The sequence below is a fragment of the Salvia splendens genome, chromosome 16 (genome assembly GCF_004379255.2).
Source record: "Salvia splendens isolate huo1 chromosome 16, SspV2, whole genome shotgun sequence".
NCBI lineage: Eukaryota > Viridiplantae > Streptophyta > Magnoliopsida > Lamiales > Lamiaceae > Salvia > Salvia splendens.
The window spans coordinates 26,384,567-26,409,526 of record NC_056047.1 but is presented as its reverse complement, the minus strand read 5'-3'; the positions used below and the strand labels follow the sequence as shown (position 1 = coordinate 26,409,526).

The 24,960-nt window shown below is 40.9% G+C and overlaps 3 protein-coding genes across 3 annotated transcripts; 1 reads left to right on the top strand and 2 right to left on the bottom strand.

Annotated features, from left to right (window-relative positions):
* Positions 1 to 138: 138 nt before the first annotated feature.
* On the top strand, positions 139 to 2,705 carry LOC121770420. Its single transcript, XM_042167150.1, has 3 exons — positions 139 to 487; positions 1,027 to 1,823; positions 1,935 to 2,705. The coding sequence occupies exons 1-3, from the start codon at positions 139 to 141 to the stop codon at positions 2,703 to 2,705; spliced, it is 1,917 nt and encodes a 638-aa protein (XP_042023084.1).
* Positions 2,706 to 11,905: 9,200 nt separating this feature from the next.
* LOC121769979 lies at positions 11,906 to 14,539 on the bottom strand. Its single transcript, XM_042166764.1, has 5 exons — positions 14,334 to 14,539; positions 13,643 to 13,761; positions 12,673 to 12,730; positions 12,458 to 12,535; positions 11,906 to 12,276 (listed from the first exon to the last, which is right to left on the bottom strand). Exons 1-5 carry the CDS (start codon positions 14,485 to 14,487, stop codon positions 12,083 to 12,085), a joined length of 603 nt encoding a protein of 200 aa, XP_042022698.1. The 5' UTR covers positions 14,488 to 14,539; the 3' UTR covers positions 11,906 to 12,082.
* A 7,777-nt stretch (positions 14,540 to 22,316) lies between these two features.
* Positions 22,317 to 24,325, bottom strand: LOC121770419. Its single transcript, XM_042167149.1, has 3 exons — positions 23,582 to 24,325; positions 22,819 to 23,433; positions 22,317 to 22,415 (listed from the first exon to the last, which is right to left on the bottom strand). Exons 1-3 carry the CDS (start codon positions 24,323 to 24,325, stop codon positions 22,317 to 22,319), a joined length of 1,458 nt encoding a protein of 485 aa, XP_042023083.1.
* Between the last annotated feature and the right edge of the window lie 635 nt (positions 24,326 to 24,960).

Here is a 24,960-nt window from a genome sequence, read left to right as displayed (position 1 = left end):
GATATTGTTGGTAACCTACACGGAGAGATTGTGCTTGTGGAAGACGAACCTATCATTTGTGAGCCTCGAAGAGAGGGGACGAGAGATAAATCCCCAAAGGGGTCGGGACGAACTGTGTTGGCAAATGCGGATGAGGTAATGGTTGACAATTGGGAACAAGGTGATTCTTCTCGCCAAGGCACACCAAGCTATAGAGCGGGCTCCCGAGGGCGTTTGAGAGAGGGTTGGCACCACCCTTCGTCAAATGGTGGTAGGAAGGGTGATGATTGGATGGGAAATGTCATGACCACTAACAAGTACTACTCGCTCATGGCCAATGGGGAGTTTGACGTCGATGGATGCGAGGAGGAGGACATGGCTGCGATGGACATTCAGCCACTTAGCGAGCACGATAATGAATCCCTTCCGCGCCTTGAAGACAAGGAACAAGCACGGGACAAAGAACAACAAATTGTCTTACTTCAAGGAGGGCCTTCACACCTTCCGGGTACGGACTCTCTTTGTTAATTATGTCTTTCAATATCATGTTTTGGAACGTTAGGGGCGTTGCGAATGCGGCAACCCAAAACGTTGTCAAAAGATTAATTAAGCGGTATAATGTTACTTTCCTTGCAATAATGGAGCCTTTTACAACTCCCGATCCGGATCGCTTCTCCAAGGCATTCGGGCACAATTTCTAAGGAGCAAACACATCTGGGAAAATATGGATTTTCTGTGAAGAGGGAACCACTTTTGATGTCGAGATTGATGCGGACCAAATTTTACACGGACGGCTAATTACATACCGAACGTCAAACCACATCTCCATCTCGGCGGTTTATGCTAAATGCTCAAGGTCGGATCGTTATCCCCTATGGGCCAAAATGAGGGAGATATCAACGCGGGCTGTGGGAACTCCTTGGATGATTGGTGGGGACTTCAATACAATCCTCACGCTTGAAGATAGGGTTGGAAGTGAGACCAATAGGCAAGCCGAGATGATTGACTTTGCCGAAACCAGTGAGGATTGCTGACTTCTTGATCCAGGGTATGATGGAGCAGACTTCACTTGGGCCAAGAATGGGTTATTTGAGAGGTTGGATAGGCTGTTTGTTAATGAGGTTTGGTCCAATGCCTTTGAGGCAACACGGTTGTCTAACCTACCTCGAATCTCCTCGGATCATGGACCGATCCTCGCCAGATGCACGATCCCGAGGCCTCCAACACGGGGTAGCGCCTTCCGATTCCAGAATATGTGGGTTCGACACGAAGGCTTCAAGAGCCTCATTCAAGATGTTTGGGAAGAACCGACCGGGGCGTCGGGCCTGCTCAATCTCCAAATAAAGCTAGCCAGAAGTAAAAAAGCACTTAAGGCTTGGAATAGGGAGGTCTTCAGCAATATCCATTCCAATCTCCAAGAAATGGAGGTGAGGATCGCACAAGGCCAAGCCGATTTTGAGGCTGATCTAACCCCCCGGAATAGAACCGAGATCAATAAAAGCATTGCAGAATACATCCTCCTATTGCGTATGGAAGAGGACTTTTGGAGACAGAAAGCAGCCCTAAGGTGGCTTCCGGAAGGTGATAAGAATACCAAGTTCTACCAGAGCTGGGTGAAACAGAAGAGAGTTAGGCTTCGTATACACTCCATACATGCGAATGGCCGAGAGATTGCGGACGAAACAGAGTTGAGAAATTCGGCGGTTGAGTTTTTTCGGAGCCTCCTCGCACCGGATAATCCGACACTCGTGGAGCCGGATATCGACTTAATCCAAGAGCTCCCTCCTACCCCGGCCTTAATGGAGATCCATAAGCCCCCAGATGCCGAGGAGGTGAAGAGAGCGGTATTTGATATCTCCAGGGATAGTGCTCTGGGCCAGGATGGCTTTTCGGCGGTCTTTTTTTAAGCTTGCTGGGGGATCATTGAAAAGGATGTTGTGGATGGCATAATGCAGGTCTTCCTTGGAGCATACCTTCCCAGAAGTATCACGGCCACAAATATTGTCCTCATCCTGAAAAAGGCCTCGCCCGGGACGTGGGCTGACTTCCGCCCCATAAGTCTTTGCAATGTCCTTAACAAGATTATCACAAAAGTCCTCACTGCTCGCCTCGGCCCGTTCCTGCCCCAAGTAATTTCACCAAACCAGAGCGGCTTTGTTAAGGGACGACTTCTACATGACAACGTTTTGATGGCCCAAGAGATGTTTCACGAAATAGCAAGGTGCTCCCCCGCACCAAATGTGGCGATTAAGATTGATATGGCTAAGGCCTATGATAGGGTCCAATGGATCTTCCTAACTAAGGTTCTTAGACGCATGGGCTTCCCGGATGCATGGATAAGCCTTGTCGAACGATGTATAGGCTCATGCTGGTTCTCAGTTCTCATTAATGGCGTTCCCGCTGGGTTCTTCAAATCAACCCGAGGGTTAAGGCAAGGAGACCCCATCTCCCTAGCTCTTTTTGTGATAGCCGCGGATTACCTATCTAGGGCACTCGACAAGCTCATTCTTGGCAAGAAGGAGATGGTATTCAAGACCTCCAGGAAGTGCATGGAAATCAGCCACTTGGCTTACGCTGATGATATTATCATTTTCACCCAAGCAGCTGCAGCCCCAATGCGTTGGCTTAGAGCGTGTCTCGACAATTATGTGGAAGTTTCAGGGCAACAGATCAACCTTGATAACAGCAATTTCTACATTGCAGACGTGCACGAGCAAAGGGCATGAACAATCCAAGAGGAAGGAGGATTTGCTCGGGGTACGTTCCCTTTCCTATATTTGGGGGTTCCTATATACCGAGGGGCCAAGCGGACGGAAATGTTTATGTTCATTCGGGAGAAGCTAGCTAGAAGAGTATCCGGATGGGCGCATCGACATCTATCTTTTGGAGGGAGGCTCACTCTTATTAAGAGAACACTTGAGGCGATCCCCATTCATATCTTTCAAGCCATTGAGCCAACGGCCGATGCCCTCAAGCTACTAGATCAACAATTGGCCCGTTTCTTTTGGGGCTCGACTAATGAAAGGAAGAGAACTCATTGGAAGAGATTGACCAAGGCATGGGGTCATGCCCACCCGCACATTCGATGGCTTGTGGGAACAGGAAGGATTTATTTTTGGGATGACATATGGCTCGGTGATATCCCCCTTAGGGAGACTTGCATTGATGAGAGGGGCAATCCCATGACAACCGTTTCGGAGTTCTTTACTAACGGCACATGGGATGTTCCTAAGCTTCAATTGCTTCATGATCAAGCTGGTCTTCCGCAACCAATCATTGATCGGATCCGCAACACCCCAATAATAACCGAAGATCCGGACGTCCCGAGATGGACCTTGTCCCGGCGAGGGAACTTCACCTTAGCCTCAACGTGGGAGGTGTCGCGGTCCCAAGGACCAATTATCCAGGGACTCGAAGACATATGGAAGGCTGGTCTCACAACTTCCATGGCAATCTTTAATTGGAGGCTCTTATCTAACCGGATCCCTGTTGATTCGAAACTGCAATGGCTCAAGATCGAGCTCGCATCCAAATACAACTGCTGCCCCCACCGGCCGAGCACAGAGTCCCTCCAACACCTTTTCATCCAAGGCATAGGGGAGAGAAGAGTATGGAAAGAATTTGATGGATGGTTTGAGGGCCCCTCTTCACCACTTGGGATAAACGACACCATACCCACACGAATTGAAGTATGGGCGAGAAGAATGCAGCAACCAGGTAGGAAACATCTGAGCCGAGCCTTGCCTTACATCATCTTTTGGTTCCTCTGGGTAGAACGAAATAGAAGCCGCCATCATGAACTCCAGTTCAGGGCGAATAACGTTGTGTGGCAGACCATTACCTTTATCCGTAACAACATGGAGAATGGAAGACTCAAGCCAAAACATTGGAGGGGAGTTCGGCTTGGAGTCGCCATCCCTAGCCGTGCCGAATGCCTAAGACCACTTCCGCTTGCAATGATGATCAAATGGGAGCCTCCGGATCAGCCTTGGATCAAACTAAACACAGATGTATCATACTTCGAGAGGGCTGGTAAGGCCGGGGGAGGGGGCATTATTCGGGATCATTTGGGCACGTTGATTCTAGCTTATGCCTTACCCCTCGAAGCACAATCACCCCTCTAGGCCGAGCTGCTTGCTATACAGCATGGATTAAAGATGGCCGAGGCCCTTGCGAAACTAATTTGGCTCGAGTCGGATGCCGAGCAAGCCATTAACCTTATCAAAGGGGCACAATGGGGCCCTGCCCATACTCGCCACGCCATGGCGCACATTGCCTTGCTAAAGCGTAGGCTCACCCTCCGAACAACTTTCATCCATCGGGAAGGCAACAAGGCGGCCGACTTACTCGCGAAGATGGGTACGGACATGATCTGCAGCCAAACCTGGTCCGAACAAGATGCGCCGGAGGCCCTTACAGATATTGTCCGGTTGGAGCAGAAGGGGACCCCGAATATCCGCGTTCGTGAAGATGGAGAGACTTAATTGATCACCATAGAGTATGCAGGTGTCGAGCCAGCCATGACAGACCCCGACCTACTCTTAAGTGCTTAGAGCCAAATTTGATGTTTGTGAGTTGCATTTGATAGCTTTTGTTCTTGAGTTGGTTGTAATAGTTTTGTATTTTGGCTTCGATTAAGATCATTTGTAACCGAGAACTGTAACTGAAATTGTTGGATGATATGTAGGGATGAGGGACCTCAAACCCTCCACCGATAAGGTGTTTTAAAAAAAATAAAAAAAAAGTCCCATCTTCAACAAAAATCCAGATCTTACCAGATATGTTTGCCCCCTTAAACTTTAGCCCCAGCACGTTGGAGTATCGGTCCGGGTCAGGGGTGGTAAGAGGCTCCATAATGGCAAGAAACATAATATTATAACATTTAATTAATCTCTTTAGAACGTTTTGGGTCGGCGTGTTAGCGACTCCCCTAGCGTTCCAAAACATGCAATTGTACGACATGATTAACAAGATTGGATCGTACCCGGGGGGGAAGAAGGCCCTCCTTGGAACAAGACGATCCGTTGGTCAGTTACCATTGAGGGATCATCGACATCGGTTAGGTTGAGGGTATCCGCGGCATGTTCCCCAGGAGGTTGGACGTCCATTTCCACCGCATCCATTTCCCCACATCCATCCACGTCGAACTCCCCATTCTCCATAAGCGCGTAGTATTTATTTGTGCTTATAACATTCCTCATCCTTTCATCCGCACTCCATCCATGATTGGCCATGGAATGTCGCCCTCCCCCTCTCGAACCCCCTCGTGGACCTCCTCGAGGCCTAGCGTCCACCCGACGGGGTGATACACTATGCTCTCTTCGAGCATCTCTATATTCCTTTCTCCCCTTGGTGGCTTCCCCCGGCCCCATCGCGTACCTGGTAGCACATTCCTCGTTTCGCACCAATTGGGTGACATGTTGGCCCTCTTCCATAGCATCATCCTCATGAGATTCGCCTACAATATCCTGACCCTCCCAATCCGGTTCTTCCCTCTTGTCACCAAATGTCTTAGGTTTCGGGAATGATCCTCTACCCTTACTCCTCCCTTGACGCCTCCATTCATCGCTATCATTTGGTGTGGCTTTTTCGTTTGGTTGCTTTTCGGTTGTACCATTGACTCCTTGAGTTACGTTTGATTGGGGTGCTCTATTGTAGTCCCTCTTCAGGGGTCTCTCGGTCCTTCCGACGGCATAACAAACCCTGCTTGAATGCCCAACGTGCTTACATTCCCGACAATACTCCAGAATCTTGTCCCATCTCACTTGTTGGATCGTCTCTCGGCCGCAAATATCTAATACAATTTCTTGGGGGGAGGCTTAGTGATATCAATTTCGATGCAAATGCGGGCAAAGGATAATCGTGATTTATTTGTTGTGGCACGATCTACTTGAATCGGGGTCCCAAGGAGCTTTCCGATAGCGAATAATGCGGATTGATCATACAAGTGTATCGGAAGACCAATCAAATTACACCATATCGCTGCAATTGGTGACTCACAATAAGCGTCGAAGTCCGGTGACCATTTGAAAACCATCATTGGGTGTCGATCAATGTACCACACCGGTGTTCCCTTCGGCCCTCCGAGCAGCCTAGCATAGTCCGCCAAATCCTCGCATTGAATGAGTATGTGTTTGACGTTAATGTTTTTCCAAGTAAAACCACATTGGAGTTTAATATTATTGAGAGCCTTATGAATTTGTCCGGATGATGGGATGGAATGGGAGAATTTACCTACTATGGCGTGTCCCACACTTTCGGCAAGCTTCTGAATTTCCATCCCCGAGAAGTATATTGCCGGCATTCCGTTCGATACCGTTGCGAGACCAATGGATTGAAGTTTATCGGCCATGAACACTTGCAGTCCATTTGGATCGGGGACTCCTTTGATCATATCCGCCATTGAGCTCCATGTAGTCGCATTTTCGGGGTTCTTGTTGGTCTCGGAACCCGATGCGGTGCCACTCAACCCTGGTCCGGTTCCCTTTTCTTCCCAAGGCCGTGGTCCACTCGGCGTTGTTGTCGGCATAGCTTTGGGTTGGTCAGCCGTTGTCTCCGGACGGGGGGTTTGTTTCGGGTGCGCCTCACTCCCCCCTTCTCCAAACGTGCTAGCCGAACCCGCAATGGGATCACCTCCACCACCGCCTCGACTTGCATGGGTTGTTGGTGCCACGGCCACTCCTTTCAACCGGCCACTCTCAAACGAATCCCGTATCTTCAAGGTTCGACCTCACCCCAAGGGAGGGAATTCCACTTGGTATGACTCAAATGCGGAGGATGGCGATAACAGAGGGGTGTTCTGGCCTGAATATAATGGCCGGTTCGACTCAACTAGTGCACGTCCGGTCTCCATCGCGCCGGCGGCGAGAAGTGGCTGAGCCACCACGGCTTCTACCAAATCCGCCGATTCCAAGGATGCAACATGGATGAAATTGGTGGGATTAGGCAGCAAATTGTCTCCAACGTCTAGTGAGACATGTGACTCTCCATTTTGGCAAGGCACCAAACTACTTTCCAAAAGCAGTTTTGTTCCCTATATCCAATTCGGGTAAGTTGACTAACTCTTCACCCAAAGCCCCTTGTCCTTTTGCAGCACCAAGGACGATGGATTTGGCATGGCTCGGCTGGGTTTGCGTCTTTTCGAGACCAGCCATCTCATCTCCGGCAGCGTGGTCGGAATCTTGGTCGGCGAGAGACGGAATATCATGGGAAACCACTTGAACCTCCTCCAAAAGCGTCATTTCTTGCTCCTTTTCACCACCATTTTGCCTCTTTTCCTCCTCAAGAGAATCCTCCCCTTTATCATGCTTCGAGGTCGACGGAAAAATGGAGGCTTTACACTTAGGACTTGCGATTGGGGAGCCGTCTTCCTCACCGAAATCGATTCGCTTCCTTAGTGGTTTGTCTTCGGGGAGTGGGGAAGGAACAAATCTCTTTCGACCGCTCCCTTTAGTAGCCGGAGTCGGGGTGCTTTTACGCTCCTTAGTCTTTGATTTGGTAGCTTTCATGGCCGATTTCTTGGGGGGTTGCTTCGAAGGTGTCGTCTCCTTCGAGCTTAACGTCATTAGCTGGTCTGAAAGGGTTCGTTCTCCCTCGGGGGGTGGTGTATCATTCGGCGGGTCTCCCTCCATGGTCGGGGTTCCAACTTGGTTGGAGGTAGACAAATCCACGACGAGGCCGACGGAGGGTTGGTGGTGCGTGGCTCGTCGGGTGGCAAAAGTAACCGATGTTGTGTAGTCTTGGGGTGCGGTGAGATTTGGGCGGGAGGTGGTTGCGGGGATCGGTGACGGTGGGCTTGGGGTGAGGGGATTGTTAGAGAGAAGGAGGAGCATCTCTCTCTAAAAAGACCATAAGGCGTCTTGCCTTAAGCAAAAAGCATGTCGATGTATGTTGTAAGAACTCAACAAAACTAGCTTGATATTTCACTTCTTATTGGTTTCTCTACTTTTTGGACTGTGATTTTTTAGAGGAAACTCATTCATGATGATTATGGTTTAGAAAAATGTATGATACTCTAAACTACTTAGCTCGATCATTGGCCTTAAGTTAATTTCAAAATTAGATAATTGATTTCACATGCTGGGATACAAGATAGATTGTTGAATATTCGGATAGGTCATGAATATTTCATAGTCGGAGTACTGTTTCTTTTGGATTAGCTTTTGAATAACAACTCTATGATTGATTTAACTTTGTGATATCTAGCAATAGCATTTGGCTATTGATGGCTGCATATTTGATTACACTACATATATGCAATGAAAATATGATGTGTTCAGGAGAAATGTTGAGAAAGACAACTGAAACTGAAGACTCTGTCAACGATGATTGACCTCATCATGTTGACGTAATATATCTTGACAATAAATTAGTAAAATTCAAAACGTTTATTTTTTTTAATTTTTATTATTTGGGTTATAAAAGACAACCCTCCTCCAAAAATAAGTGTATGCCGCTTAATAAGTAACGAGCACACGGTAACATGTTTCTATTTATTAGTTGCTCTATTATTCTAAAGTACGAGATGATGACTGTTTGTAGCAAAGGCTAATCTTGCATCTTTGATGCTATGATGCATTCTCTGAGCCACTTTTTGTACAGTAGAAATCAATATTAAGTGTTTCTGCTTTTCAAATGATTCTTCATCTTACTAAACTGCCGCCACTTCTTGTGAATGTAACTTAGTGAAAAAAGGGTCCACTCGTCCCCATCGCTTTAAAGCTGGATCTTTCAATTCCCCTGTATGTCTCTCTATGTGCTTGATTGAGTTATATATTGCATATTAAATTGAAGGTGTACATAATTATTAATTTATTTTTTAATTGCGGCTTCTAGTGTCATTGATGAGAAATGGCCGTTATGCATTAGTTTTGGACAATGACATATATTGCAAAGACCGCGCCACTTATAAGCAAGCAATAAGATATTTTGTCCCCATATGTCTTCACTCATGCATTCAATTCCATTAGAAGATTTGCATTGTTAGTCAAAATGAGATCTGTGATTAGATACTTTACATTTTTATATGTTCAAATTTGACGTTTTGTTTGAATAGAGTTCTTTTTGAAGTTTTGTTTAATGATTAATAATATGAATTTTGTTCGTTGGAATAAAAATATGTACTATATATTTAATGAAAATTCTAATTCATAATTAATTATGGATGAATACGTAAATTACAGAAATTTGTGGGTTAAAATATACATTACAAACAATTATAGGAATAATTGTATTTATTAATATTTATATGTGCTATTTTGTAAATTACCACTTGTATTATGTTAGTGTAGTTTTAGATGGTATTTAGTGTCACGTTGAAGTGTCATTACAGAAATGTATGTTATGTCATTTATGGGCGTAATTGAGGCTCTCTCCTTACACTCGATCTATTATTACATCTACTGGCATGACACTTAGTTCAAGTGCCATTATAGATAAATTGTAACGTTAACATATTTCTGGTGGCATTTTGAAGTGTAAAAAGCCAATTTCCTAGTAGTCTGAAATTCATCGTCCAAAACCTGTAGTCAAAACAAGGATAACGCTATTATTTTCAAACCCAAAACATTCATAAATGAAAACTAGGCAAATAAAAAATAAGTCCCAAAAATTATAAATTGTGTTTTACGCCCCTAAATGATGTGAGGTGACCAAAATCTATCTTTTGAAAATATAGTCAAAACAAGAACATAGTTATTTATAAGTGTTTAGAAAACACTAAAAAACTCAATAGGAAATAAAACAAAAACTAGAAAATTAAAAATAATCCAAAAAAATACTCCCTCGGAAGATTAAGAAATTGTGTTGAAAAATAGGAGAGAATAATAAAGTAGGAAAGATAAAGAGAGAGTAAAGTAGGTGAGGTAATAAAGTAAGAATGATTGAATGTTTTATTTTTTGTCAAAAAAGAAAATGACTCAACTTAGTTGGGATGGAGGGAGTAGTAAATTGTATTTCCCGCCCCCTAAACGATGTGAGATGACCAAAATTCATTGTTCAAAAAATGTAGTCAAAAAAAGGACAACTCTTTTTATAAGCGTTTAGAAATCCCTAAAAACTCAGAACGAAATAAAACAAAAACTAGGAAATTAAAATTATCCCCAAAAACAATAAATTGTGTTTTTTGTCCCTAAATGATGTGAGATGGCCGAATCCATTGTCTGAAAAATATAAACAAAATAAGGACATCGCTATTTATAAGTGTTTAGAAAACCATAAAAACTCAAAAGGAAGTAAAACAAAAATTAGAAAATTAAAATAATCCCAAAAAACAATAAACTATGTTTTACGTCCCCTAAACGGTGTGAGATGGCCAAAATTCATTGTTCGAAAAATGTAGTCTAAAAAGGACATCGCTTTTATAAGCGTTTAGAAAAACCCTATAAGCTTAAACGAAAATAAAATGAAAACCAGAAAATTAGCCAAAAGCTATCCTCCAAAAAATATAGTCAAAACAAGGATACTGTTATTTATAAGTGTTAGGAAACCCTAAAAACTCAAAAGGAAATAAAACAAAAACTAAAAAATAAAAAATAATCCCAAAACACAATAAATAGTGTTTTTCGCCCCCTAAATGATGTGAGAAGGCCAACGCGTTGTATAAACGTTTAGAAAACACTATAAGGGTGTGTTTGAATTGGTAGATAGACACATTTAAAATATATTTAATGGTCCAATCTAGTGTTTGATATGTTGGTTAAATTTTTTGTGTGACCCTTTCAATGGGCAAGATACCGTTGAATTAAGGCTGAAAAGGGGTGTTTTATAATCATGGAAAATTGAATGATAATAATATGTGCAACACTATATCAATCTTAAATTACGTGAAATTTACTAATATACCCTCAGCCTTGGAAATATAGAAAAAGACAGAGGATAATTTTGGAATTTCTTACTGTAGTTTGGTTTTAAATAACAAAACAAACATGTGATATTAAGGACTATAGATAACATACCATCAATTCAAACACTACAAATAGAAATGGAAAACTAAGAAAAGTATTTCTACAAAATGATTTTGTTCTTATCTAAATGAAATATAAACTTCAATTCAAACACACCCTAAGTTTAAAAGGAAATTAAATGAAAACTAGAAAAATAGCCAAAATCAATCGTCCGAAAAATATCGTCAAAACAAGAGCATCATTATTTATAAGTGTTTAGAAAATCATAAAAACTCAAAAGGAAATTAAACAAAAACTAGAAAATTAAAAATAATCCCAAAAAACTGTAAATTGTGGTTTTCGCTCCCTAAACGACATGAGATGGCCAAAATCCATTATTCGAAAAATGTAGTCAAAACAAGGACAACACTTTTGATAAGCGTTTAGAAAACCCTATAAGTTTAAAAGGAAATAAACGAAGACTAGAAAATTGGCCAAAATCAATAGTCCGAAAAATATAGTCAAAACAAGGACATCGCTATTTATAAGTGTTTATAAAAACCCAAAAAATTCAAAAGGAAATAAACGAAAACTTATAAATTAAAAATAATTCAAAAAAACAGTAATATATTTTTTATTTCCTATACAATGTTAAATGGCCAAAATACATTGTCCGGAAAATTTTGTCAAAACAAGGACATCAATTTTTATAAGAGTTCTAAAAAACCCTAAAACGTTAAAAGGAAATTAAATGAAAACTAGAAAATTAAAAACAATCCCAAAAAACAGTAAATTGTCTTTTTCACCCCAAATGATGTGAAATGGCCAAAATTCATCGTCTAAAAACTGTAATCAAAACAAGGACAATGCTATTATTAAGCGTTTTAAAAACCATAAAAACTCGTAAGGAAATAAAACGAAAACTAGGATATTAAAAATAAGCCCCAAAAACAATAAATTTTGTTTTACTCCCCTAAATGATGTAGATGGCCGAAATCCATCTTCCGAAAAATATATTCAAAACAAGGACCCAAACAAGTTGATAGAAGAAATATACACATAATTTTAAACACAAACAAGCTCTGTCGTAACTCAATTATTCCTCCATAGTAGTTTGATAAGTGGATTTGGTAGTTGGTTGCTTAAATCAAAATGAAAAACAATTTCTCATAACTCAGTGACATTCCGGAACTCAAAACTACCTTCCACGGCCAAAATTATTATAGAGGCAAAAGCAAGACCGGGCAAGGGATGAACTCCGCTAAAAGATTTGCGTCTACGTGTTTGGAGTGGATGGCCTCCATGCTCAAAACCACCAGATCCATATTCATTTCATCAGCAACCTCACCGATGATTGCAGTCGGCTTGTTTCCTCCCCCAAGTCGCTCTAACAGCTTGAATTCTTGGAAGCCCCCTGCATTGTTTGATGATAAACAAGTCAACCAACATTTGTTTATCCAACTGAAATGTATGAACTCAACAATACCACAAGATATTATCAAACAACAAAGTTCTCACAAAGAATATTTCATACAAACATAATAACAAAAACATACTTGATGCAGTGAAGCATATCAACCTATGGACAATTTTACCTTCAGCTAAATGCCAGCGAATACTAGCTAGTTGAGTATCATGCTCCGACAATGTTTCCCTCTCTTTTTCATCGATGACTGCAAAGAACATTAAGTTCCATATTTCTTGAATCCGGTATCAAAAAGTTCTGAAGCATGTAAGTTCTCCCCCCAACCACATCCCACCAGTTAGTTTTGCAGATATTTATAAGAGAATGGTGGAGTGTTGACCATACCTACAACTGTTACTTCAGCTCCATATTTCTTTGCCAGAGCAGCAATCGTCGATGTTGCCTATTGAAGCAATGCTAGTTCTATAAGTATAACCACAGATACATAGGCGAATCACAAGGTAAGTACTAAGCGAAAAATATAGCTTTATCCAACAATTTGTAGCCGGCAGAATGGGTATGTAGCCTGTATACATTTACTCAATGTCTTATAGTAATAGTAGAGATGTGGAATTAATGACTTTTTTTTTCTTTTACACCGTAAAAGCAAGGCTTTACTATCTCCTATAGGCCTATTAGTCAATGTTACCAATATCGTATGGCGGCTTATGGCGGTTTGCCTAAAAACCGCCACAGGGATATGGCGTATTAGTATGGCGGATATGGCGATCAAAAATTAAATAAATAAAATAATACTTATATATTTATATATAATTCAAAAATTAAAAAATATTAAAAATATAACATCTAAAACAATTTAAACATTTAATAAAGCATAATATACCACTCAAACCACCATGTTTCTTGCATAATGCCTTATTCCTAAATGCAGTACACACGCAATGTTGTCAAATGTCGGATATGACGGTGCTATAGTAGCCACATGGTGCTATGGCGTTTCCACCACCGAACGCCGTGCCATAGCGCCATGGCGCCGCCATATCCGCTATTTGATAACATTGCTATTAGTCGAAGGAGTTCAAATGATAATTAATTAAGAAAAACAACAAACTTTGATACTGGATGAATATGAGTGACAAATGACAAAAGACTATACTACCATGCAAGCATAGGATATCTAGGAAAAGTAAAAGAAAATTTGGGGGCAAACCTATTGCAACTTAATACTAGTATTTAACAAGGATTGTCTACAGTTCAACAGGTTGCTAGAGTCCTCCAAGTCTACACCAACATACAATGGCGACCATAATATGCAATTAACTTTCTCCCGAAACAAATCAAAAAAGGAACATACCTGCTTTGTACCGTCTGTAAGATAAGGGTTCCGGTCTATGACTGGAAGGAGCAACTGCTTGAATTCAGTAAAGGTATATGCAAGAGGAATTGCTTCTGCTTCGTTTGGTTTAGATTTCACTGGAAGGAGAAAAGATGCAAGAAATCTTCAGAAATTGAAACACATGCTCACAAACTCATGCTTTAGAATTAAATTCATGATGGGCATTGCAACATACTAGTCCATAATCTTCAGAGAACAATAAATTCTAAATTAGTGATAACTATCTAGATTCAAAATTACAAAATCAAATTCCAAATAATAGGCTTAATTAACCAAACTTGAATATGAAAAATGAAATGAAATTAACCTCCTATTCCTTTTAAGCTTTTGTAGTTACCCTAAACTAGTAGTGTTGTGTTGTAACTATAACTTGGAGTAGAGAACTTATTTCTACACATTCAAGAAGCAACTTTCCCAGTTCATAAGAAATCACAAATAAGAAACTATTCCAAAAATGCTTGAAATCACTCCTACTCCTAATTGCACCAGGTGATTATCTAATTGGAAGCATCCACAACAGAAAATATCATCAACAGCTTAGCACAATCACATAATTAAAAGGGAGAAAGAGAGCAAACGTCCGCAACAGCATAGTTAAAATTTCAAATTGAGTCAAATTTAATGTGCAGAGGCTGATGAAATGAATCACCTCGAAGCAGGGAGGGAGAGGGTGGGGGAGGAAAGCAGAAATTGCGTCGCCGCAGAGGTCGGTAGGAGAGAGCCGAAAGGGGTGGTGTGAGAAGAGACGCAGCGGTGAAAAGGGGTTCTGCAGTCTGCAGCGGAAGTGCAAGCGAGACGGCCATTGAAGAAGAAGATTCAGGAAAGTGCTATAGAGATTTTGTTATTTGTTTCATTTATAATCGAAAAGTCTGAAGCCTATTAATATAATACTATTAAAACTAAAAGTCCACGACCATTTTATGATTTTGTTATCGAACATTATCTTTTAAATTATTCGATCTTTCACAAATAAAAACGGATCACATTTACTTCGAATTGGACGGAATTATTAAAATTTATCAGTCAACGAATTTTAATTCGATTTTGACCATATTAAGAGTTAATAATTATATTTTATTAATGTCTAATATCTAAAAACTAAAAAATTAAAAATATAAAATAATTTAACAAAAATCAAAACATAAATTCAAAATCAAAAATCAAAATTAAAACATGAAATTGTCGTCCATAACATAAATTAAAACATAAAATCAAAATTAAAAAATCAAAACTATAATTCCTACATTCCAATCGACGCATATTTCTTCACAAAATTAAAACAAATCAGCTTCTTTCTTCAATCTCGTCCATCTCCCCAATCTCTCACTTTGAACACTTGAACCCTAGATTTCACCGGCGATTCAACCCAGGTTCTCGCCGACGATTCCAACGTAGTTTGCGGTGGCGATTCAACCCTAGTTCTCACGAAAAACCCTGGCTCTCGCGAAAAACCCTAGTTCTCCATGAGTTGGTTCGTGTATGACTCCTATCACCGTTGCTTCGGCGATCCTCGTGATAACAATTACACGTTTGAGAGGAGGAGGAAGGCGATGCACAGTCAACCAACTCCGAGTGAAAATCGAGAAGGTAAGCTTTGCTTCATGTTTCATCTCGTTTCGAAAGTGGTTCCAAATTTTTGTGTCTTATTTGTCTTATTTTCTTAATTTGTGTCAATTTGTCTTGATTTTGTCTCAATTTTGTCTTAGTAGGAATTGATTTGTCTCGATTTTGTCTTATTATGCGATTAGGGTTTTCATATTTTGGTATATGTCTGGAGTGAGTGTGCTGAGCATGTGGGTGTGGTGGACTGATTGTGCTGAGCATGTGGGGAAAATGTTTTTTGGAGTATGTGTGTATATTCTGTGATGTGTGTTGGTGGGGACCAAGGTTGGTGATGGTCAACATGTGGGGTATAATCTTTGATGTGTGTTTTGCTTTGGATTTTAAATGCTTATGGTCTGGTGTTGGAGAACAATTTTGGTCGTGGGGACCACACTTGTTGACATAAATATTTGATTGTTTAAAGTAAATGTTTAGGACTGATATGATTCTTATTTTTTTTATAGAAGATGGTACATTCACAACAAGAGTGCATTATTCTGGTGAGATGGATGAAAGTCGTGGAAAACAATATGTGGATGGGATGATTGAGTACATGCACAGATGTGACCCAGACAAATGGTCGAAACTTGAAGTAGATGACCTTATTGATAAAAAGCTTGGTCTAGATGTAAGTGAGTTGGAGTACTTTTACCTGAAGACTGTGATGAATTTAAAAGAAGGCTTGGTCCGATTATTTGACAATAAATCCTCCATGGATATGGCTGAAATTGGAGTAAAAGCAGGGGTAGTTGACCTCTATGTTGTGAAAACAACTGGGGTATTGGTCAGTCAAATAACACAAGACCATGGAGAGGCTACTGTTGATGATGGAAAGTCCACTGACAAGGGAAATGGAAGGCTAGATGCGGCTGTTAAGGGGAAGATCAAGGTTGATGTTGCTGAGGAGGACAATGTGGAGGTGCCTCCATTTGTTGATAGTGACTACGACCTTAGTGATATGAATGAAGATAATATTATGGTGGCCCAAGTGGAAGGGTCGAAAAGGGTTGTGGATGTAATGGCAAGGCACCCTACTGATGATACTAGTGACAGTGATTAACTTCCTAGTGACTAACCAAGTTCGGGATCAGAAGATGAAGAAGAGAAAGAGCATTATGACGATACAAGACGTTTGACTAGAAGATATAAGGCTGACACTGATCGCAACGACCCGAGATGGGAAATTGGGTTGCGTTTTAATTCCAAGGCAGACTTCAAAGACTAAATTCGTCACCAAGGAGTATTGTTGGGGAAGAAGCTGCGGTTGAAAAAAAATGTCAACATTTGTTGCATAGCTCACTGTCGAGGGGTACTAATAAGCAAGAAGAATACCGAATGTCCGTGGCTCGTGCAACTGGCTCATAGGCCTGCCCATGGGTTTTGGCAGGTTTCACGGCTCCACAATAAACATAAGTGTGGTGGGGATTCCTACAACCATGGATGTGCCAATGCACGGTATCCCGCTAAGAAATACAAGGAAGATATTCGAGTCATCCCTGGAATGACTGTTGGCCAATTTATAGAAAAAGTGCACTGTGACATGAAGATCACCATTTCTCCAGGAAAGGCCAAGAGAGCTATGCAACATGCACGAAGGCTGATAGAAGTCGACTTGGTGAAGCAGTACAAGTGCCTACATGACTACTATGCTGAAATTCTCAGGACTAATTCGTGAAGCACGGTTGTCTTAGCAATGCAGCGGCTTGAGGATGGAAATGACAGGTTTAAGGCCATTTACATTGCTTACGAAGCATGTAAAATTCTTTCAAACGTCATTGCAGACGCTTGATAGGCCTAGACGGGTGTCATTAGAAGGGGTAAGCCAAGGGAATTCTTTTGACAGCCATCGGATTGGATCTGAATGATCAGATTTTTCCCATAGCTTTTGCCGTAGTTCGCATTGAAAATACTGACACATGGAATTGGTTCCTCGGGCTGTTGGTGCAAGATTTGGAAATTACAGATTCTAGCAAGTGGACTTTCATCTCGGACAGACAAAAGGTACATTATGCCAACATATTATGCTTAAAGTTCCTAAGTTTAAGCATAAGGTGTGGAATTTGTAAAAATGTGTGAAGAAAAAAAAAATTAGATTTTGGTTCTTTGGCTGAGCATAAGGTCTGGACTTTGTATAAAGGTGTGATGAAAAAATAGATTTTTGTTCTGTGGCTGTTCTGGATTTATACTCTTACATAAGTAGGATGGAATAAGGCTATTTTTTGTGATTGAACAAGAAGCTAATTAGTGTGTGAAGCTTGCTGTGTGTGTGTTGTGTGGATTTCAGGTATGCGTATTAAAAATATTGAAACATTCATAAAAAATTGTATCTACTAACAGATCTTTTTGTTAATGGCAAGGGCTAATCAATGCTAGAGGTCTCCAAACGGAACTGAACCGGACGAACTGGCACGGAACCGTCACCGGCGGTTTCAAACCGGAACCGGAACCGTCGGTGGCGGTTCAAACCGTGACCGAAACCGGCGGTTCCACCGGGCCGGTTCAGGTTTCAATTCTTGGCAAACTATAACCGGCGGTTCCGAACCGCCGGTTTGGCCGGAACCACCGGTTCGGCTGTTCCCGACAAGTTTTCAGGCCTACTCCTAGCCTTTTCAGAAACCACTGCCGCGACCACCGGTTTTCGTCAGAAACTATTGATGAAACCGACGGTTTTCCGCCTAAAACCGGCGGTTGCGCCAGATTTTCAAAATTTTGAAATTTGAATTTTTTTTTAAAATTCAATCACAATTTTCCCCTTTAAATACCCCTCCTCTTCATTTCTACTCACCCCATTCTTGTGTTAATAAGAATTTCTCTTCTCAATCTCAATTTCTCTATTCTATCCTCATTCTCTCAAGTTGTTTACGTTATTTGCGCTCATAATTTACTCACGTTGTTCACGTTATCATCTTCACACAATCACACTACTCTCTATTCTATACTTTCAATTTCCATAAATATCATGTCTTCATCTCGTCGTGGTGGTGATCGGGGCAAGGGAATTGCCCAAGATCAAAGTGATACTCGTCGACGACGTGCCCCTACTAGAGCACAAGTTGAGGAGGAGGTGGGAAGGCGAGTCGCTCTTCGAGCTCAAGTAAGTTCTAATATGTTTTATTTTTTTGTTAATTCATTTTTATTAAATTCATAATTTCATTTTTCAACATCTATGTGTCTATGTGTTTTATTTTTGTGTTAGTATTTTTACTTAGTTGTATAATTTTCGTAGGAGGAAGAAGATCGAAATGCGGCCTTGTTACTTGCCCTCGCCGACGAAGACCAACAAGGGGGGCATTCACATTCGGCTTCACGTTTCGAGTACGATGTGAATCTATCGTCAGACGAAGGCGATGATGGATCGCATCAATTCCCCCCTTCTAGCACCGGCCAAGTTGGCGAAAATGATGAGGAGGCCGATGCTCCTCCTTCCGCAGGACGACAAAAGAAAAAGATGCCTCCCAAGTTGAAATCCGATATTTTCACCAAACATTACAAGAAGGTCCCGGTGGTAATTTCAAATCCTAATGATCCGACCACTACCGTGGAGACAAGTGAGTTCAAAGCATATTGCAACTATTGCGATAAAGTCTATCCATTTGGAACAGGTGAGGGATATGGTACTCTCCATCGCCATTTGAAGGCAAAACACCCCATGGAATATGGGCATACTAAGTCCCAAAGCCAAATAAACTTCCCCGCTGGCTCATCGTCTCAAACAGGAACTCCTCTATTTAAATATGATCCCAAAAATGTTACCAATGCAATGGTAAGATGGGCGGCAATGAAACATTTTCCGTTTAATTTTTTTAATGACAAAAAATATGAAGTTACTATGCAAACCGCTTTTAATGTTGCTACAAAAAGAATTCCCCCCTCTACTGCTCAAAGATCTTACAACCGTCAGTTTTTTGATAAAAAAAGAGACGTTGGAAAATTTCTATCCAACTTGGGGCACAAAGTTAATATTTGCTCCGATGTGTGGACGGATTCTTTCCAACGAAATTCTTACATGGGAATTTCATGTCATTTTATAGACAATAGTTGGTCTTTAAATAAACGTTTAATTGGTTTTAGACAATTTCCTTTACCACACACCGCACAAGCAATTGCATCTTTAATTATTCAAGTTTTGAATGATTATGAGTTATGCAACAAGATATTTTTGGTTGGTTTTGATAACGCAACCGCTAACACCGCAAGTATACCCGATTTAATTGCGGCTTGCTCCCCGGTGATAAGTGGTAAGTATTTTCACCAACGATGTATTTGTCATATATTAAATTTATGTGTACAAGATGCTTTGTCTTTATGGCAAAGACATATTGAACCTATTACAACAACTGTATCCTTGATCCACCGGAAGCCTCAAAATGGCAAGGCGTGGAAGAAGTATTGCCACTCGAAGAAAATAAGGTACACAACTTTTACTTTAGACCTGTCTACTAGATGGAACTCTACATATGATATGTTGCATTCTACATTAGAGCATATAGAATATTTGGTTGATTTTGATAGAACTTTCCCTGTTGCTGATTTATATCTAACCTCTTCTTGTTGGGATCAAAGCATGAGCTTATTTAAATTATTCAAAGGTTTTCGAAATGCCACCGTTGAGTTATCGGGTGTGTATTATTGCACATCCGTTCGTGTTTTAGAACATTGCATGTACATATCACTAGGTTTTAAAACTGCAATGAAAAATTCCACAAAGAATCTTGAGTTAATGTGTGATTTATATTACATGGTTGAAAAATGGCTCAAGTATTTCAATGAGATCCCAATGGTTTTTTTGCTTGCCAAAGTTTTGGATCCAAAGTGGAAACTAGTTGGTACTTTTAAAATTTTAGAATTTTATTACAACAATTTGGCTTCTATTGATCTTGAACCACTCTGAGCTTTGCACAATGACGAGGACGACGACAACTACATAAACCTAGCCCAAACATTCCAAATAAACCTCCCCCACCTCCTAACCCTCTAAAGAAGTTTTGAGTTCGACTTGCAGGCTCTCTTTCACGATTACGAAGCCAAGTACAACAGTACCCCCCAAGTGAGACCTAGACCCCCCCGTCAAACACATAACTTTGGCTTCTTCCAAGTTGATGACCCCGACGCCCAATCCCAATTGGCGGACCTATACGGCTTCAGCAGCGGAGGAAGGACGGAAAATTCGACAAGTGAGTTAGATTTATATTTTGACTCACACTTTTCATTCAATGAGGAAGAAGGAGGTCCCGTTCCCCAACAAACCGACGTCCTAGATTTGTGGGGATCACACGAGAAAGATTTTCCCATCCTTGCATCAATGGCCAAGGAGATCTTTTCGGTTCCGGCTTCCACTGTCGCCGTCGAGTCTGCCTTTAGTGTTGGAGGCAACGTCTTGAATGACAAAAGAAGTAGACTCACCGGGTAAAACATGGAAGCCACCATGTTACTTGATGATTGGTGCTCCGCCGAAATTAGAGACCAAGAACCGGATTGGGACAATCAAGTAGTACAACCCGACCAAGACTACTTCCCCGACGAAGAAGAGTAGGCGCCAATTCCTCCGATCAAGCCAAATAGGTAAGGAAGGTAAGAGAACTACGTGGACTTTGATTCCAAAATGCAATTGAGCATTGAGGATACGTAGACATCTCAACTTAAATTTTAAATTTAAGTTGAGCTCAAGTCCTTTTCCTTTATTTCTTTTTTCTCCCCTTTGTTTCGAATATGTAATTTGTAAATTATAATCAAGACTTTAAGTCTTTTGTAATTTATAATTTTTAAGTTGTAATTTGTAAATTTTAAGTTGTAATTTATAATTTTAAAGTTGTAATTTGTAAATTTTAAGTTGTAATTTGTAATTTTAAAGTTGTAATTTGCCATTTTGAAGTTGTAATTTGTAATTTTGAAGTTGTAATTAGTATCAATAAAATTGCATTTGTACATCGCTTTATTCTAATTTTATTTATGCAAGTATATTTACATTTTTTACTTGAATTACAATGTAAAAAAAAATTAAATTAACACGAACCGCCGAACCGGCCCGGAACCAGATATGTACCGGCGGTTCACGGTTCAGGAACCGGAACCGTCCAAGCTTGGCCGGGCCGGTTCAGGTTCATGCTTTTCTTGAACCGGAACCGGCGGTTCCGAACCATGAACCGCTGGTTCCCGAACCGTGGTGACGTCTAATCAATGCCATGAGAAACTGTTGCCCGCATGCCGAACACCTGACCAGCAGGGCAGGAATCTCGAACTGAGGAAGAGTCGATCGCCGCACCTCTTGAGGGCGAGATATCGCATGAGATCCCAGAGGAGGTGAATGATGGACCTTAGAAGAAGGAAGGAGAGGTCATCGATCGTTGTGCAGAATTTGGCGCTACCTTATTCTACCTCCAAGCAAGAACAGTGCATGAATTCGAACGAAAAATGGAGAGATTGGTGTCTGGAGTGGAAAAAGATAATGTACCGGTAGAGAAACCACCTGCAGTGATAGACAAAACAAATGGGTGCTGTGAAGAAGAAGGGCCGAGCTCGGAAGATGAAAAAGCTGGAAAAGGAGTTGCGAAGCTAATCTACTGTAAGCAACTGAGGTCGTGGCCTAAACCGCCTAAGAGGAGAGACCCTTCTTACCATGGGTTGGGCCCAAAGGAAAATAGGAAGATTCAGGGAACTTACAACAATCATAACAAGAAGCAGGCAACCATGATGGTGATGTACTCTCAGAAGAATAGATGGACAGGAAGAACTGCTAGAAGAGAAATTATCTCAGGATCTCCAGTTGAGGATGATTTCCCAAATAAGTAGCCGACCTCTAAACTGATCAAGTTGTAAAAGAAGTTAAATCCACTTGAGAATCGATCCACCATCCCCTGGGAATTGCAAAGTTTCAGGGAAGTGTCCTAATCCATAACTATTTCTTAATGATCCATCTGAAGGGGGTAACGATAAATAAGTCTGCAATGTGAGCTGCAGGAGAAACCCCGTATGCATATTCGGCTTGATCAAGTAAATAAAATGTCTTGAACAATTCTTCAGATTCACTTGCTCAACTCAATACATTGTTTGAGCCAAGCACTGGATCAAGTGAATTCCGGGAATTATCCACGACATGCGGGCAATAGTTTCTCATGGCATTGATTAGCCCCTGACATTACAAAAAGATCTGTTAGTTGATACAATTTTTTATGAATGTGTCAATCTTTTTAATACCCATACCTGAAATCCACACAATACACACAACAAGCTTCACACACTAATTAGCTTCTTGTTCAATCACAGGAAACAACCTTATGCTATCCAACTTATGTAAGAGTATAAATCCAGAACAACCACTGAACCAAAATCTATTTTTTCACACATTTATACAAATTTCAAACCTTATGCACAACCAAAAGAAACAAAATTTTTTCACATATTTATACAAAGTTCAGACCTTATGCTCAGCCAAAGAACCAAAATCTAATTTTTTTTCTTCACACATTTTTACAAATTCCACACCTTATGCTTCAACTTAGGAACTTTAAGCATAATATGTTGGCATAATGTACCTTTTTTCTGTCCGAGATGAAAGTCCACTTGCTAGAATCCGTAATTTCCAAATCTTGCACCAACAGCCCGAGGAACCGATTCCATGTGTCAGTATTTTCAATGCAAACTACGACAAAAGCTATGGAAAAAATCTGATCATTCGGATCCAATCCGATGGCTGTCAAAAGAATTCCCTTGGCTTGCCCCTTCAAATGACACCCATCTAGGCCTATCAAGCGTCTACAATGACGTTTGAAAGAATTTTTACATGCTTCGTAAGCAATGTAAATAGCCTTAAACCTGTCATATCCATCCTCAAGCCACTGCTTTGCTAAGACAACCGTGCTTCCCGGATTAGTTCTGAGAATTTCAGCCTTGTAGTCATGTAGGCGCTTGTACTGCTTCACCAAGTCGACTTCTATCAGTCTCCATGCATGTTGCATAGCTCTCTTGGCCTTTCCTGGAGAAATGGTGATCTTCATGTCACTATGCACCTTTTCTATAAATTGGCCCACAGTCATTCCAGGGATGACTCGAATATCTTCCTTGTATTTCTTAGCGAGATACCGTACATTGGCACATCCATGGTTATAGGAAGCCCCGCCACACTTATGTTTGTTGTGGAGCCGTGAAACCTGCTATAACCCATGGGCAGGCCTATGAGCCAGTTGCACGAGCCACGGACATTCGGTATTCTTCTTGCTTCTTAGTACCCCTCGACAGTGAGCTATGCAACGAATGTTGTCATTTTTTTTTCAACCGCAGCTTCTTCCCCAACAATACTCCTTGGTGACGAATTAAGTCTTTGAAGTCTGCCTTGGAATTAAAACGCAACCCAATTTCCCATCTCGGGTCGTTGCGCTCAGTGTCAGCCTTATATCTTCTAGTCAAACGCCTTGTATCGTCATAATGCTCTTTCTCTTCTTCATCTTCTGATCCCGAACTTGGTGAGTCTCTAGGAAGTTGATCACTGTCAATAGTATCATCAGTAGGGTGCCTTGCCATTACATCCACAACCCTTTTCCACCCTTTCACTTGGGTAGCCATAATATTATCTTTATCCTTATCACTAAGGTCGTAGTCACTATCAACAAATGGAGGCACCTCCACATTGTCCTCCTCAACAACATCAACCTTGCTCTTCCCCTTAACAGCCGCATCTAGCCTTCCATTTTCCTTGTCAGTGGACTTTCCATCATCAACAGTAGCCTCTCCATGGTCTTGTATTACTTGACTGACCAATACCCCAGTTGTATCCACAACATAGAGGTCAACTACCCATGCTTTAACTCCAATTTCAGCCATATCCATGGAGGATTTATTGTCAAATAAGCGGACCAAGCCTTCTTTTAAATTCATCAGAGTCTTCAGGTAAAAGTACTCCAACTCACTTACATATAGACCAAGCTTTTTCTCAATAAAGTCATCTACTTCAAGTTTCGACCATTTTTCTAGGTCACATCTATGCATGTACTCAATCATCCCATCCACATATTGTTTTCCATGGCTTTCACGGCTTTCATCCATCTCACCAGAATAATGCACTCTTGTTGTGAAGGTACCATCTTCTATAAAGAAAAAAATAAGAATCATATCAGTCCTAAACATTTACTTTAAACAACCAAATATTTATGTCAACAAGTGTGGTCCACACTACCGAAACTGTTCCCCAACATCATGTTATGGTTTGTATACTGGAAATCACCTTTCGAGTGATTGAATGTTGTAAAACTCTAATAATTATTTTCCAATGAATGCAACAGATTATTTTTATCATAATGTTGTTATGTTTTACATTTAATGGATGTTTATTGCATATTTAAATGTATAAGCGAACATAACATAAATCTAAGTCTTTGTTCTAGTAGACCGGTTGTGGGCTGCGCTTAATTTAAGGTACGCGGTCAGCTCTGAACAAAGAAAAATAAGAATTTCACAACCCAGATAGACCTAGACTACCTATCGTGAAAGGTTGCAATGTCGGTCTGATTATTTCTAAGCCTTATTGAAATATGATGACGTTGGTGAGGTATAGCACTGAATGGATCTAACAGCAAGACAAGTATTTATGCTATCTACTGAAAGACGAGGTCTTGATAATTAATTTCTTAATCAATGTACATTAGCATTGAGCATACGATATTGAGTATCTACTCCTTTGA